Source organism: Berghia stephanieae, chromosome 2 (genome assembly GCF_034508935.2).
Source record: "Berghia stephanieae isolate SIO BIC M18660-M18661 chromosome 2, UCSD_Bste_1.3, whole genome shotgun sequence".
Taxonomy (NCBI): Eukaryota; Metazoa; Mollusca; class Gastropoda; order Nudibranchia; family Aeolidiidae; genus Berghia; species Berghia stephanieae.
Genome location: NC_088361.1, coordinates 71803031 through 71820530, shown reverse-complemented (window position 1 = coordinate 71820530; position 17500 = coordinate 71803031). Strand labels below are relative to the sequence as shown.

Below are 17500 nucleotides of genomic sequence, written 5' to 3'. Positions count from 1 at the left end.
TTAGAATTTGTTCAAACCCCATAAATTTTTGTACAAGTCAAAAAGCATCTGTAGAAGATGGGTGACATTGTTCTTAGTGGATATGATTCATTCTTCTTTGCTCCATTAAAAAAAACTGGCATTCTATATCTGTCCGGTAAAAGAGTTTAAATAATGTCGATAAAGGTGTTGAATATATAAATTTTAGAGACTTCTGAAATTTTACTTTTAAAAAATACGAATTTTTAGAACGTGTTCTTTACGATGGGGGGTAAATTGGGGAGATGATTCATAATTTATTTTCCATAGTATAAATTTTCTCCTATTCAGCCAGGCTTTCCTCTATCAAACAAGTGTTTAGGCCATATTGACTAAGAATGCATAGCCGAATAATTTTGTATTGATCATTTAAACAAAAATCATAAATAATAATTTCATATTTCAATCGGATTGCAGTCAGCTTATTAGAACATGTTGCTAACATACGATGTAAAGACGACACGTTTTATACCTAACATCGTTTTATCATTTAATCTTGCTTTAAGTTTCCTTTTATGGTTTAATCGAAAATAATAATAATAATAATAATAATAATAATAATAATAATAATAATAATAATAATAATAATAATAATAATAATAATAATAATAATAATAATAATAATAATAATAATAATAATAAAAAGGGTGCAGCGTGGCTCAGCGGTACGGTCTTTGCTTCGTTCTATCACCCACATTGCGCTGCGTGGCCTTGAGCAAGTCACCTCGCCCTGGCTCAATTTGCGGCGCTGCAATGCGACTGACGGATGGGTTATTCCAGTCTTCCCTAGAATTGACCCTAGAGACAAATTTCCACTATGGGATGAATAAGGTACTACTACTACTAACTACTAACTACTGACTACTAACTACTACTACTACTACTACTACTACTACTGCTGCTGCTGCTGCTGCTGCTGCTGCTGCTGCTGCTACTGCTACTACTACTACTACTACTACTACTACTACTACTACTACTACTACTACTACTGCTGCTGCTACTACTACTGCTACTACTACTACTACTAATAATAATAATGAGTCATAATTTAAGGCATTTTCGTATATATGGCTTCGTTGCATTAACACAACATGCCCTTGGCCTTTATGAAAGGTTTTATTAGTTCTTTTCTAGACCTATCATTTCTCGTAGGAATCTAATTATGCTGCTGTGGGGTGCACAGCCCAAACAGTCATTAACTCGAAACCGTTTGGTATTACCATATACCATAGTTATGGTTCATTTTCACATTTTAAAACTTTGATTTCTCATCAGAATTTAAGTACTGAACGACGGATATACAGCTGAAGCATTTATACATTTTTCATTATAAATTTTAATAAAAAATATTTTGCAGCTGTGCATGTCATATCACCATGATTAGTTTTAGATTAAATTTTAGGTAATACACACTTTTCCCCGACCCAGCCAATACTCTATCCCACCAAACAAACCTCTTGGATTGAACTACACTTCCCAATTTTGGCTTTATTTATTCACTCGACTACCACAACCTCAAGGATGGTCACAAATCGATGATGATGATGATGATGTGTGTGTGTGTGTGTGTGTGTGTATTTGTTTTGCACGTACACACACACGTGTGTTTATAAGTGAGTGTGGGAGATGTAGGTGGGTGAATGAATTATCAGTCACATTCAGTTCAATATGACAATAATCTGTTAAGAGTTTGTCCGTTGTATACTCAAGTTTCAATTAGCCACAATAATAAAAAAAATAGCACAAAATCGGAGACACACACACACACACACACACACACACACACACATAGAGAGAGAGAGAGAGAGAGAGAGAGAGAGAGAGAGAGAGAGAGAGAGAGAGTATCTTTAATTATTTATTTTGAAATGCAGGATGGATGAGTATGGAACACGTGATCTGACGATCAAGCACCTTACTACCAGTTAAAAGATAAAAAAAGCTTCGGATATCGTCTCTCCCTCTTCTCATCCAAGGCATTGGAACTCCTTTGTGATTAAAGCAGGTTATATCTATGCCATAGGCGGAAAGTGAAGACAATGGAATGAGAGAAGATGACTATGATAGATGGATAGCTTGTTAGATGGATGGATGGATGGATGGATGGATGGATGGATGGATGGATGGATGGATGGATGGATGGATAGATAGATAGATAGATATATAGATATACAGATAGATATACAGATAGATAGATAGATAGATAGATAGATAGATAGATAGATAGATAGATAGATAGATAGATAGATAGATAGATAGATAGATAGATAGATAGATAGATAGATAGATAGATAGATAGATATACAATTATTTTCTTATCTTCTTTTTGTGTTTACAAGCAGTGGGATATGTAAAAGAAATTTCATGTAAATAGGCTCAATTTACCTATCACTGAACCAATCAACGGAATATTATTCGCTGACTTGCTACCCTTTGAACAGGACGCTAGTCTATCGAAAAGTACGTTCCTTCAGATTTAACATACTCAGCTGCTGGGAGGACATGGGAGGGGGGGGGGTGTTCGACCTCGGTCGCTTTGATTGTGACGCGAGTGCTCTACCAACTGAGCTATGGGGATCCCAGATCACTGATTAGTCACGGAAAAGGACATCATGGAATAAAAATAATGGACCACGACTGTAAGTCTGAATCTGAATCGATAAGATGCAAAAGGCCTATGGACCCATAATGCAAATTTGTAACAATAGCATGACAAAACGAAACGATGGATGGTTAGGGGGTAATCTTAAGACCAATGGTCCGATGAGGGCTGTTGATGATGTGGCCTGACAATGAATTCTATTCTCTTATAGTTCTCGGGATAAAATTATTTTCATAAATTTCAGTCCTAAAGTTGGCTGCAGTAGGGTGTAGCTAAAGTAAATCGGCTTCCTGTTTGTAATATTTACCACGCTACATTTAACAGGATAAAGTTATGTCAATTAAGAACCAGGATGTTATATGCCCTCTCTAGAGCTGTCTAAAGCTTGTTGTGTAGCAATGACTATCCCGCACAAATCTTTGGGCCTCTTTTTCGCTCACGAAGTGCCCGAATTCGCGTCAAAATATGGGACGAAGCCGTTTTCGTATATGCTATTTAAAAAAATTAATTACGACGCTGTTTATCGATGAATATGACTGAAAGTTGGCACACAGTTAGAAAAAAGGTCATTTTAGATTATGTCAAGCGACAAAACTCGTGCGATTACCAGAAGACCGTTAAAAATAGATTTTTACTGTTTGGAGTAAAATATTTCTTAATCTACCGGGCGTGGAGGTTTTGTCGCTGACAAGGTAATACATGAACATTTCTTCTTTTTGGTTGTAAAATTTTATATGAATATGACGAGTACTTTTCCCGTATTTTACAAAACACCATCCTAATTTGCTCTTCAAGTTTCAATCTTTTAATACACTTATTACGCAAGATACAACCAAAGGTCGAAAAAAAAATGCCGAAAAAGCGTCCCATATTTTCGCGTTTTTTTTTCCTCTTTGGGGTCATCCAAATAAATGACACCTTTGAAACTGCATAACTTGTTTATTTATGAATGGATTTTCAAAATTCAAAAACATTTTTACCCAGTGGAGATAGGGCTTTGGTTTTAGACAAAAATTTTCCTCAAAAAGAGAAAAAAAACATTTTTCATAGTCATTGCTATATTGTGTACTATTTTCCCTCAATCAATATCTACAATAAATATCTAGTACTTTCTCGAGGCTTTAGGGATAGCCCTCGAATATTTACCAAAATCATGAAACCTATAGTTGCCCATCTTCATTCCATAGGGATTGTATTATGTAGCTTGTACATCGACGATTTTTATATTCAAGGTTCCTCTTTTGTAGAATGTGAAAATAATTTAGGTTACATTTCCTCTGATGTCAAGTGTTTAGGATTTGAGATGTCAGAAAAGTCAATCCTCCTTCCTTTTCAGGAAATGTCTCATTTAGGGTTTGTGTTGAACTCTTTAGACACGACAGTTTCTTTAAGTAGAATAAAAGAGAGATCACATTATCAATTCAATTGTCAATCTGAAACCACTTAAAACTGAGATTCCTAGTAAAGATAATTGGAGTCTCAGTTGCATCATTTCCTGCAGCGGAGTATGGACATTTGCACATGCTCATTTTTAATACATTTTTTTCTTCAAATTTTGAAAAGTAGCAAAAATTTCTAGGATTCGGGGAGTTAAACAGTTAAAAAACATTCTACCCCAGTACATGGTTGACCATCGTGAGGGAGATAAACGATTTTCTGTAGTACACCATATTTCAGCTTCAAAATCATTTCTTGTGTGGGCAGAGGGAGTTTGGAAAGGGGGGGGGGGGAGGGGGCACATAATTTTTTATTTTTTTTAAAGAGAGAGAAAATAGACCTCGAGATAAGAAGAGTCAAACAAACAATTTTAGAGCCGAACATTAGCCGCCTAAATGGTGATCAGATGCTGTACCGATTGATCTACTATCCTAACATACCGTCACTGCCCCAAACCCCCCCCCCCCCCCTCTTTAGTTTTCTCCCATACGAGTTAATCATTTTATTGATTTTCAGAGCAGGCTCCTCAACCCATAAACAAGACAGAAGTCTAACAATTAAAAAAAAGAAGAAGAAGAAGAAAAAAAAAAGAAAAAAAAAGGATTAAAAAAAACCCCCAGAAAGTAAGTATGCAAAAGATATTTAAAAAAAGCAAACCAAGCAATTGCTACCATTTTTCATAGAATTTCTTCTAAACTAGACTGTTTGTCTACGAGTCAAGCAATCTATCAATAATTGAGCGATCAGATGCTAATATGTACTGATTTTTTATTTTTTAATTGCCCAGATTATCTCTGCCAAGACGTAAGGGTTGAGTAAATGTTTGGATTGGATACAATAGCATAATGAAAAAAACACCAACAATTAAACGGGGATAAATGGTACAAAAGGTATCGATCGCCAGGCGTTTATCTACGTTTGAACGCCAAGTTATAAAAAATTCAAGGAATGCCACCTCCCCTTACATCAAAGTAAGTAAGCCGAGAATTAAGTGCAGGGGCACTTCCATCCATTACCAACATTCTACTTTACTGTACATTCATTCCATCAGAAGACAGATCACCTTAAAAGAGTGCTATGTGATATTTTCTCATTGACCCTACAATGACAACCTCGTATCGCTTAATATATTATAGTAATTTTGTCATGGAATCACAATCCACAAACGCATTTACACAATCCAGACATGCCTACTTAAAAATTAACAAAATACCCCCCCCCCCCCCCCCCCCTCCCAAAGGAATAAATAACACTTCAAAATCCTTTAAATTGTGCAGTCAACTTTCATTTTCTAAGTTTAAATAACAAAAAATAACTCAGAGAGAAAGAGAAAGAGAGAGAGAGAGAGAGAGAGAGAAAGAGAGAGAGAGAGAGAGAGAGAGAGAGAGAGAGAGAGAGAGAGAGAGAGAGAGAGAGAGAGAGAGATGTGCTCGTGAAGTTCTGAAATTGGAGCCAAAATTTCGAACTTTTTTTCGTAACGGTAGGCAGGTCTGACTACTTGATTGTAATTTAAAGCATCCTATCATTTATGATGAGAATGAGTTTTAAAAAACATTGAGTAGAAGATGTACACTGTCATTCCATTCCGTCATTGTGATAATGGAGATCTAAAATCTAAATTAAGTTGACATTTTGATGATTGAAGGAGGAAGCTTTATCATTGAGAGACGGTTTTATATGGGACTGCGTGGCTCAGCGGTACGGTCTTTGCTTCGTACCTGAAAGGTACCGAGTTCGACTACCCGCCGCGTTGTGTGGCCTTGAGCAAGTCACCTAGCCTTAGTTCAATTTGCGGCGCTGCACTGCGGCTGACGCCTGGGTTATTCCAGTCTTCCCTTGAAATAGACCCTAAAGAAAAATTTCCCCTTAGGGATGAATAAAGGGAATTTATTTATTTATTTATTTTTTTTAATGAGAAAAATTGCAGTTTTGATGTCAATCTATTCGTTACTTCGTTCTGTTTACAATCTCACAGTGCTTATATTTCGCAGGGCTGGGATTTAATATGTAAACCTAGTGATTGTAAGAACATTTTCCTCGCTTTTGACAGACCTTTTTATTTAGTAAGGAATATATTCCTTTTTCTAGTGATACAAAACCCATATCTTTATAACAATGTACTGAGTAAAGGTTTGGATGCTAAAAGTTACAAGAAAAAAAAAAGGGATCAATTTCGCAAATATAATAAAAGCGTGTGTTTCATGTAAGTGTAAAATTAAAATTAACTGTTGAATGGATTTTCCCATTTTAAAAATGCAGTGATAAAAGAACAGCTATTTGGTCACATCTTACTCCGAGATGATAACATCCCAGCCCAAACTGCAACGACAGAATATTTCCTTCATGGCAACAAATATAATATGTAGGGAGACCACGAACATCAATAGTAACTACCCTGAACCAGGTCCTCTATACATATAAGAAATGTTTGAATTCAGATGAGGCCGAATTAATCCCTGGAGAACTAAGAAAAATTGCATTGTCCTCCGTACTAAAGTCACAACAAGATCTTGACAGCCTCAAAACTCTGGTCCATTACCGTGACCAATGAAAACAATTAACAACATGCATGAGAGAGCAGCTATACTCCTAGAATTTTTAACCTATGTGGCTGAGTCACTTCACAGCAAGTGTCAAAAAGACTGCGAGGCTTACTACAGACTACACATTAAAAAAAAAAAGAAAGAAAGAAAAGGAAAAGAAAAGTATAAAAAATAATGTACACACACACACACACACACACACAAACACACACATACATATATATATATATATATATATATATATATATATATATATATAGAGAGAGAGAGAGAGAGAGAGAGAGAGAGAGAGAGAGAGAGAGAGAGAGAGAGAGAGAGAGAGAGAGAGAGAAAATTGGGATTTTATTTAGCGAAATATCCACTAAATGAGCCTAAAGCTCTGTACAATTGGGGCTCGAGCCAACAGCACCGCTTAATATGTAGAACGAGACAAAGCTTGCAAGGCGTCTCGAGACAACGCTACAATCAGGTACTTATTTTACACCTGGATACGATGACAGAATGCGAGTTAAGAGCCTTTTCCACGGACAACTTTGTGGAACCCACAAAGGACTCAAACCATAGTGCCATACTACAATACCACAAAGCGACATTTATCAAAGAAAATTGAATCAGTTGGGGGGAAAAAATCAGATTAAGAATATAAAATAACTTAAAGACTTTTGTTTTATTCTTAACAAAGCACTTCACATATTTATTGGCCGTAGGTGACTTAATACGGGGAGGAGAGATAAAGCCCAAGTTAATTGATTGACAGAAAAGAAACCGTAAAAGAAAAAAGAAAAAAAAAAGAAAAAGACCGGAAAGGGGGGGGGGGGGGGGGGGGGGGGGGTAGTAGTAATCAATTAATCAATTCCATAATCATGTGACGACAAAGGTGCGTTTGTGCGTATGTGTGTGTGTGTTTGTTTGTGTGAGAGACAGAGATAGATAGATAGATAGATAGATAGATAGATAGATAGATAGATAGATAGAGAGAGAGAGAGTGAGAGAGAGGGGGGGGGGGGGCATTGGCAAGTATAACGGAAACAGCATAATATAAATATAAATAATGATGTGCGCAGAATAACATTAACCACCGCAGGAGCAGATTTCACGATTCCATTTGCATGAATCAAAGAGATAAAGAAATGTATAAAGAAGTCCGGTTAACATAATGCATTGTTATTTTATCATTATACAACTGGATATTAACATATACTCAAATATCAATCGATGTAATTGTTGTATTGCGAATGTCGTCTCCACGATCGTTCTCGATCTGTGCTTCCCCCTTCGGAATACAGATCGGAATACTTAACGAAGCAGGAGGAAGGGGCGGTGGGGAGAGATAGGTACAAGTACGATAAATAAATTAATAACACCGATCAAAATGATTAAGTAAATATAGTTATTTATCTATTCATTCCATTTATTTATGCATTCATTCCTCCATTTATTCAACGTTAGGAGTTCACAAAGACTATACTACTCGACTTTTTAAAAATTTCCACCTCCGTCATTTTGCCATCATAAAATGAACCAAAAGTCGAATGCAAAGTGCAAACAAACCAGCACCAAGCCCAGATGAAACACACATACACACAACTCCCCTCACCCCCTTCTCTCGTGATAATGTGCAGATTAGCGGTGAAAAAAAAAAAAAAAAAACAGGGGGGAGAGGGCGTCGTTTGTAAAACAATTCAAAAAATCCTTTTTTATATTTAGGTGGTCACCGCTGTATTCAAATACACTTCAAATGTTCACCCATCCTTTTTGCGAGGGTAAATAAATTGAGACTTAACAAACTTTTTTTTTAAATCACACATTATTATTAACAAAAATTTAAGGCGATGGTTGTGGGTAAGAGAAAGGTCAACTTGAAAACAAACTAAATACCAATCGGTATATATTGCGCGCGCGCGCGCGAGAGAGAGAGAGAGAGAGAGGGGGGGGAGGGAGAGAGAGAGAGAGAGAGAGAGAGAGAGAGAGAGAGAGAGAGAGAGAGAGAGTTTTCCTTTGACGAATGCTTAAAGCATCAAAGCCCTTTTTTACTGACAGCTTGCAAACGGTTTGGCATAGTCATTAACAAAATGTTGAAACAAGTTTGACATACTTGTCAGACGTGAGTGACCTACTCATTTTTAGAAACCGACGGTGACGTTGATTGATGCGATTATGGAGTGAATGGAAAAACAGTGACATCATTCAATCTCTCTACAATGAAGGAATTGTAAAGCCTAATGCAATTTATGAAAGGCCAAATTATAATATTCTCCCCTTTCAGCTGTTCCTGTTGAATATAATGTAGAAGGGAATCGGACTGACGCATAAGTTAGGAGGTGGAGTGAATATGGTTTGCTTCTCTTGCCAACCTCAACCTATTGCTTTGCAATAAGAATTTTTTAAAATCAAGTTCACTTAAGTGATTTCACGGGCAATTTTTTCCACAGGAATTAGTTCCTTTTAATAGGAAATCGAACGGGAATTCCCAAACCTGTTTTTGACCACATATTATTATAGAATATGAGGGAACCGGGGTACCGGTCTGACACGTAAGTGAAGGGGTTCAGCAATTTTCGATACATTCAGATCATACAAATGTTCAGAAGTGGATTTAACCAGTTAATTGCCGTGCTCTGGAAAGGCATGTATTTAAAACTTGGCCAGAAAACACGTCTTTCAAATATCGATCGATTTTGATGAGGCTCAACTTGGCAAAAACTCTCAAACAAGGTTGAGGGTGATTTAAATAGATTGATATTTAAAGAACGAGTTCTCTGGCCAATTTTAAAAATTTAAATACTTGTCTTTCCAGAGTACGACAATTAACTGGGTAAAGACAGGCACTGAAATAGGTATGTACAAAGATTCACACAGTGAATAATTTCTTTAATATATACCTCGCGAGGTCCCGGGTTTTGATAGTTTTTTGCCAAGATGGGGGCCATTGAAATCGATCGATATTTGAAGGACGATTTTTTTCAGGCCAAATATTTAAATACGTGTCTTTCCAGAATACGGCAGCCAACTGGTTAAATGGAGCAGCCGGTGGTAAATGACAACCACTTTTGTCAGCAACGGAAATAATTCGCCTTATTCAAGCTTGATGGTATATTTAGGAATGAGCGAGTGAAACATAGAAGAATGGAAGTCAGCCGTTCAGAGGCAACAACTAACCGACGAGAAAAGGAAGAAGGGAAAAAATGCCCGAGGGAAATAAGATAACTTCCGCTCACACAAGTTGGGATGGACGGCAACTGGATATCTGTATGTAAAACCTTCTTGATCACGCTATGGATAAGTCATGTAGTATGGATGAGTATGCGGAAGTCCAGCGCCAAGTAATACTGTATAACACACCAGTAACATGAATTTGGCGGGTCAAAAGTAAAAGGTGGCGAGAGACCATGACCACTACGGGGTAACTAACATCTTATTATTGATTGCATTGAAAACCTGTTCTATTTATAACTCACTTCTCGATATGACTGAGAAAAATTAAGTGTCGGAGGTGATGCGAAGTCAGTCACCTTTTCATTGTCTACCCTCGATAATGCTTGACTTCCAAGGAAAAAAAGAGGAGAAGATAGATCAAGTCGTACCAAAAATACAAACCATGTGTAACCTTAAACGTTTATGGACTGATTGATAGAATTTAGTGAGAATTAATCATTAAAATGTGTCTAAAGACAATAACAAAGAGCTGAGTGGCGTCAGTTTCGTTCCATCTATTGCAAAACTTACAGTCGACTCTTCCGACCCACACTCCAGATCACAATCCGATCCACACTCCAAATCACAATAGATTTCAGTCTATGCATACACGAGTCTTGGGATGGCTATAAATATTATGACTAATGATGACATGATGCTTAAAAGCTCTTTTCGTTTTCCATCAAGCAAGTTTTATCTCCATTCGTGTAAGATACTCAACAATTCGTTCCAGTTGGTACCCCTGCTGGCATGGCATGAACGAGCCCGTACTTGTGCTATAATACCTCTGGTCTGTGATAACGGCGTTCTATAATAACTGTTTCTGTGAACAGCCGGAAGCAGTCACTAAAGGCACATGGATAACGTCGCATTATATGGTCTTCATATATCCATCTATCTCTTTTTCACATAAACGCCCACACGACCGCCCCCCCCCTCTCTCTCTCTCTCTCTCTCTCTCTCTCTCTCTCTCTCTCTCTCTCTCACGCACACACACACACACACACACACACACACATTCTCTCCCCCCCCCCCCTTCTCTTTTTGTTTTCAATCGCACCGTTCAACTTTCCATCAGTGAGAACAATTATTATTATCATTAGCAGCCAGCGTGAGCGACAACCACAAAAAAAGCGATAACGACATAATTAATTACTAATGATTATTATCCTGACACAGTGCAACGCCGTAGCACTGACTACAAATCATTGCAATGCTTATAAATGAATGGTAAATAACGCATTTGCTATTATGTTCCTTATGCTCATTTGTTCGTCTCGTCCTCCATCCTTCTCTTCTTTTACTCCTTCTCCTCCTCATCATCCTCCTCAAAGGTCGAAAAAAAAAAACAATACAACGATAACAACAACAAAAGTAACAAAATTATTTTTTTTTAATCCAAAGATGGACCAATAAGATTTTAGAGGACATACCACCGTAGTTTCACATTAATCATCACATATATCACATAGCTATAAGAGAGGTAAATGCTTAATGGTTTTTTTTGTTTTTTTTTTAAAAGTCAAATTACCTTTGCAGTGTATGGTTCTTAAAAAAAAAAACAACAAACAAACGGACGATGAAGAGAGAAAAGAGAAGAAAAAAAATTATTAAAAACAAAAAAAATAGAGAGAGAAAGAGAGAGAGAGAGAGAGAGAGAGAGAGAGAGAGAGAGAGAGAGAGAGAGAGAGAGAGAGAGGGAGAACATACGAAATAATAATAAATTAAGTAAAGGTTTTAAAATGCATTGTTTTTCAAAACATATAATATTGTGCCTGACGACATAACAAGGAAACGTAATGCCATATGGCCTCTTGAGGGAATAAATGTAGTATTGTGAGGCGCATGATGCAAAACGGTGAGGATGCCAGAGGCAGTTCCAATGACAATGCCCGTATCGTTATTGGGCAGTCAAGTTTTTAAAAAATAATTTTTATAAAATCTTCTTCTCTTTCTTTAAAAACAAGATTTTTGGACATTTCATTCAGAAGAGGAAATGGATCTTAATCAGCTACATTCAAATAGTATAGATGGCTGTGGTAAAGTCGCTTAGCCGGACCATTCTATAATGCACAATCGCATTTCCCGCCAATGAAAAAAAATATCCATTACATTATGAACATTAAGGCTGTGGTAGGCATATCACCAGCCAATAAAAATTATTTTAAAGTAAGAAATATCACAAGATCAAGCTTCGTGGTCTTACTCACAATAATACAATCAGGGTTTCCAAATTCTTTTATTTTTAAATTATTGGAAACGTAAACTAGCAACAATCACGATTACCAATAAGTTTGAACCGTTAAAACCGTAGAACCCATAAAATCGTAATTTTGCAATATCTTTTGTTTGTTTGTTTGTTTGTTGTTTTTTTTTTTTTGTTTTTTTTTTGTTTTTTTTTTGTTGTTGTTGTTGTTGTTGTTGCTTTAATATTTAATAGCACACATTATATATAAACGGCCAGTATAATAATAGGCCAGTATCTGATACTGAATAACCATTTCGTAATATACATGTCTTTGCGGCCAGGGATCAACGGACTCGAACACTGATGTTTGCGAGAAGAGAAGGAAATGGAGTGCTGTTTTGATTACAATAAAAAAAAACAACCAGTTAAAAGTAAAAGCGTCACCTATAACATATTAAAAGCTTCAACCTAAAGGCTTAACGATAACTCGATGAAAGTTCGAATATAATAATATAACAGTGCAGACATTATCATCACCCCGACCCCTCTCCCTTGTGCACTCATTTAGTAATATATACTGTATTACCTTCTAATATCTTCTTGATATTGTTTTGTAGGATTTCTGTTATTGTTGTTTTGGTTTGCCGCCCCCCCCCCCCCCCCCCCCCCCCCCCCAACAAAAATAAATGTTAGCAGTTTATCGCTCTTATCTGCATTTCATATTGTTACAGGAAAAGTTATATTTCCATTTTATAGTTCTTTCTGCGATTGAGAAATACAATAAAGGAAAGAATCCCTGTTTCGAGAGGGATTCAAACCTAAGAGGTACAATCCAAAATCGAATGACTTACTACTGGGCCATCTCTCTCTCTCTCTCTCTCTCTCTCTCTCTCTCTCTCTCTCTCTCTCTCTCTCTCTTTCTCCCTCCCCAAGGCAATGACCGCCCCCAACCCTGCTCCTACTCACTCCATTTCCAACAGCAAAAATCAGTCTGGAATGAACACCGGCCAACACATTGTTCTGGTTGCACTTATACGGGCCATGACATAATTTATAACGATTCCTGACCCATAATTATCCGATTTTCAGAAACCTGAGCGAGTTAAGAAGCCACATCCAACTGTAATATAGATGGACGTGGCTAAGCAGCACTTAATCCATCTATTTGTTTCATGTTGTAAGTTAAGGTACTATTCCCCCCCCCCCCCCCTCTCTCTCTCTCTCTCTCTCTCTCTCTCTCTCTCTCTCTCTCTCTCTCTCTCTCTCTCTCTCTCTCTCTCATACACACAAACTTCCATCCTCTACCACAACACACACACCGTCCGGCCCCTCCATATTGATTACTGTGGAATCCTGATAAAGCCAACACTGCCGAACCAGAAAGAAACGTTAACTTTAAGAGAAAAAAGTTGACTTTAGCCATTATCAATGGAACGAACTTAGATATGGAACAAAAAATTAAGCCAAGCTATTCCCAGTTTTTAGAAACAATAATAGCATAGTCTGAGGAATCATTTATATATATCATGAAACAATAAAATGGGTGGGTCAGTTGGTCGGTTGATAGAGAGGTTCAATTATAATCTATCCCCAACATCCAAGAAACGCTGGTGGCTAATAAAATTCCTCAAACGATTGCCCCCCCCCCCCCCCCTCTTCCCCTCCTACCCCAAACCCTCAAGCACATAAGCCTTCCTCATCCTCACCAAAATCAATCACCAATGGGGATGGCTACTGCATACGCACTACAACTCGCTCACTCATCATCGGGCAAGCGGTCAGAAGTGCACAAGTCATAATGATAATACATAGTAATAAAAATAATAATAATAATAATAATAATAATAATAATAGTAATATAGTTAAACAGATAGAACGACTGACGAGCAAGCAAGGCAGGCAGTTCGGACAGGAAAGCAGAAGGGGACCAATGGTCATGACATAATAACTAATCAGCTTTGTCAATCAAATGGCTTTGTTCCTGAAGTGGACCTATGCCAATCACTTTCCCGTTCCATCCTATGACACACGGAAATGGAGTGAAAGGAGGGAGAGTCAGTCTCTCTCTCTCTCTCTCTCTCTCTCTCTCTCTCTCTCTCTCTCTCTCTCTCTCTCTCTCTCTCTCTCGTACATAGACACGCAAAATTTTAAGCAATACAAAACATAGGATAATAATATATTATTCTTATTTTGATCAGTTGTAATTTCTTTTTTTTTTTTTTAAATTAAATAAACAACGTTGCTAAGCACTTGATCAACTTTGAGATAATTTCACCTATCATTATTTACAATCTACATCATCATTACCACGTGAAGCTAAAGACATCAAGATACTCATTGAGCGTTTGAACATATAGAGTAAATACTCAGTAATCATCTAAGGAAAGTATATTTCTATTTCTATAATACCTTCCAATGGCAAACACATTCTTTAAAAAGTGCAATAAGCATCACTCAAGATGTATATTATGATGCGAGGACAAAGCTATTTCAATATTACGTTTAATTAAATATGACAAATTATTTGAGGAACACAAATTGACTGATGCACAATCATTATTATTTTACCCCTCTCCCTCAATTGTAACGCGTAATGATATCGAGTTTACAATTATAATTTGTGACGTCAGATTATCAAACGTTGAATTTCATTGAAATTAGATTTTTGAAAAAAGAAGTATCACTTAAATATTTTTGAAAATGTCTTTTACTCAGAGATAACGAAATCGAAATGGATTGAGGGGTAGAATAAAATATTCTTTACACTTTTGCGTTTTGGAATTCGAACTTTGTTCACAACGCGCACTCGGAATTCCAAACAGCAAGAGTGTAAGAATCGTATAATATTCCACCCTTCCCATTGGAAAACCCTATCATTTCTTAGTAAATAAGTAATCGTTAAATAAAGCTTTGAAAGTGTTGAATAATACTCATATATTTTCGCACATTTTATTAATGTGAAAAAAAGGTGTAAGAGACAACTTATTGGCAATTATAAAAAGATAGTCTTTTGTTGCGCATGAATACAAATCCAACGTTTTTCTTTTTTGGGGTCAAATTTTGGTTCAAGCAAATGGAGAAAAATACAAATTAAGGCGAATAGAACTCCTCCTTCCAAAGAGTTGGTCACAAAATATCTAAATATCTTACATGGAAGGGTGGAATAAATGTATTCTTTCATTTCTTTGTTTTTATCAGAGAGAGAGAGAGAGAGAGAGAGAGAGAGAGAGAGAGAGAGAGAGAGAGAGAACACAGAGAGAGAGAGAGAGAGAGAGAGAGAGAGAGAGAGAGAGAGAGAGAGAGATATTATAAAAAAATTCAATTCACGAGAAAATATTTTAAGAGGCAAGCATGGATTTGGGGCAACCTACCCTAATAGTAATAGTAATAATAATAATAATAATAATAATAATAATAATAATAATAATAATAATAATAATAATAATAATAATAATGATAATAATAATGATAATAATAATAATAATAATAATAATAATAATAAATAATAATAATAATGATAATGATAATGATAATAATAATGATAATAATAATAATAATAATAATAATAATAATAATAATAATAATAATAATAATAATAATAAAGATAATAATAATGATAATAATAATAATAATAATAATAATAATAATAATAATAATAATAATAATAATAATAATAATAATAATAATAATAATAATAATAATAATAACAATAAATATAATAATAGATTCATTAAAAACATATTTATTAATCAATTAATTGATAAATCTAAAACCAAAAACAAAAATAAACCCAAATTAATTCAATTATTAAAGTTAAAAGTCGGTGTCATCTGGAATTTCTTTATTATCAACTTCTTCTTCGGGTTAAGACAGCCAACGCCATCATGTTGACGATTATTGCTGCTCTGTAGTATACATTAGGTAGACGAATGAGAAGTTTTTGAAAGCTTCCATGTTGGGCGCATGGACAATTTCTTCTTTGCTGTTTTGGGGAAGAAACTTGATTGTCTGGGAGATGTTTTTGAGGCTGGAAAATTGTATGTCAGTGGATGTGCTGTACGGGGCGCTATGTTGGCAAGTCAAAAGTTTAGGCTGAAACTTGGATGTAATGTTAATTTGACCTTGGTGATATTTGTAAAAGTTAATGAGTCATGACTGTTGTCTACGGGTAATGAGTGACTTTTAACTTTAATACTTGAATTATCTGGTTTTCTTTTAAGATTTATAAATTAATTGATTAATATATATATTTTTTAATGAATCTATTACTATATTTATTGTTATTATTATTATTATTATTATTATTATTATTATTATTATTATTATTAGTAGTAGTATTATTAATATTATTATTATTTAAAAATAAAAAAAATAATTGAGCTTTTATATAGCGCAATATCCACTAAACGTGCTCAAAGCGCTTTACAAGGGGTCCCTGGTCGACAGCAACATTTAACATGTAGGACAGGACATGATGCCTGTTAGGCAATATTACAATTTTTCGGACAAAGACAACGCTGTTAACGGCCAGGTACTCATTTTACACCCGAGCACGGTGAGAGAATGTGAGTAAAGAGCCTTTTCCAAGGACTCAACTATGCGCCGAGTGTGAGGTTCGAACCCAGGACCTTCCAATCCAAAAGCGAGTGCCATATCACTAGACCACATAGCCGCGCATTATTATTATTATTATAAAAAATACCTCACAGGGCCAAGGTTCAAGTTCTGCTCCAAGAGTCACTTAGTTGAGTCCTTGGGAAAAGCTATTTATTTACGTTCTCTCACAGTAACCAGGTGTAAAATGAGTACCTGGTTGTTAACAACACTGTCTCTGTTGGAAAAATCTGTAAGAGCCTAACGGGCATCATATCTCGTCCTACATGTTAAGTGTTGCTATTGGCTAGGGACCTCTTGAAAAGTGCTTTCAGCATGCTCAATGGATATTGTGCTATATAATATAAATGCTCATATCTTGAACTATAAACTAAAATCATGTCACAAGATAATATATCCAAAGAGCATTTTGGTTACACTTATTGTAAGTATTAAAAGATAATAAATAAATAAATAGTTATAGCAAAGAATAAAATAATTAATAAATATATAACCATCTCCTCTATTCAAACTGTTTAAACACCCATAATAAGACATAGGTTTTGATCATGAAGATCAGTACAGACAACAACTACTGTAAGTATAACGATCAAACTCCATATGACTCAAAAATACATGTTGCATGCAGGATTTTCCAGTTTTGTTTTCGTTATCCACAGATTAATTATAAGTCCTACCTCTCCATGCAGAAGAAATTGGAATTCTACGGCTATTATTATCGTGAGAAAGCAAAGGAGCTGAGGAAGCAGAAATGAGAGACTGAAGCTTTTTTTTTAGCTACATTGAGACTATAACAGACTTTGTTGGTTCCAACATTAATGCAAGAAAAATCAGATGTACAATACAATATCAAGAGACTACAAAAAAAAAAAAATGAAGAGAGAAAGAGAAGGAAAAAGAAAGGAA

At 35.7% G+C, this 17500-nt stretch overlaps 1 protein-coding gene across 2 annotated transcripts in view; it reads right to left on the bottom strand.

Annotated features, from left to right (window-relative positions):
- The window catches only part of LOC144965479 (E3 ubiquitin-protein ligase MARCHF5-like), a 55182-nt gene that overhangs the window by 20488 nt on the left and 17194 nt on the right, over positions 1–17500 (bottom strand). Inside the window, exon 5 of one of the 2 annotated variants that reach the window (XM_078900858.1) lies at positions 17272–17331. The exons of the other annotated variant lie outside the window; for it this stretch is intronic. Coding sequence (XP_078756984.1) covers positions 17272–17331 — 60 coding nt within the window. The remainder of the gene's footprint in view (positions 1–17271; positions 17332–17500) is intronic. 2 annotated transcript variants of the gene reach the window in all.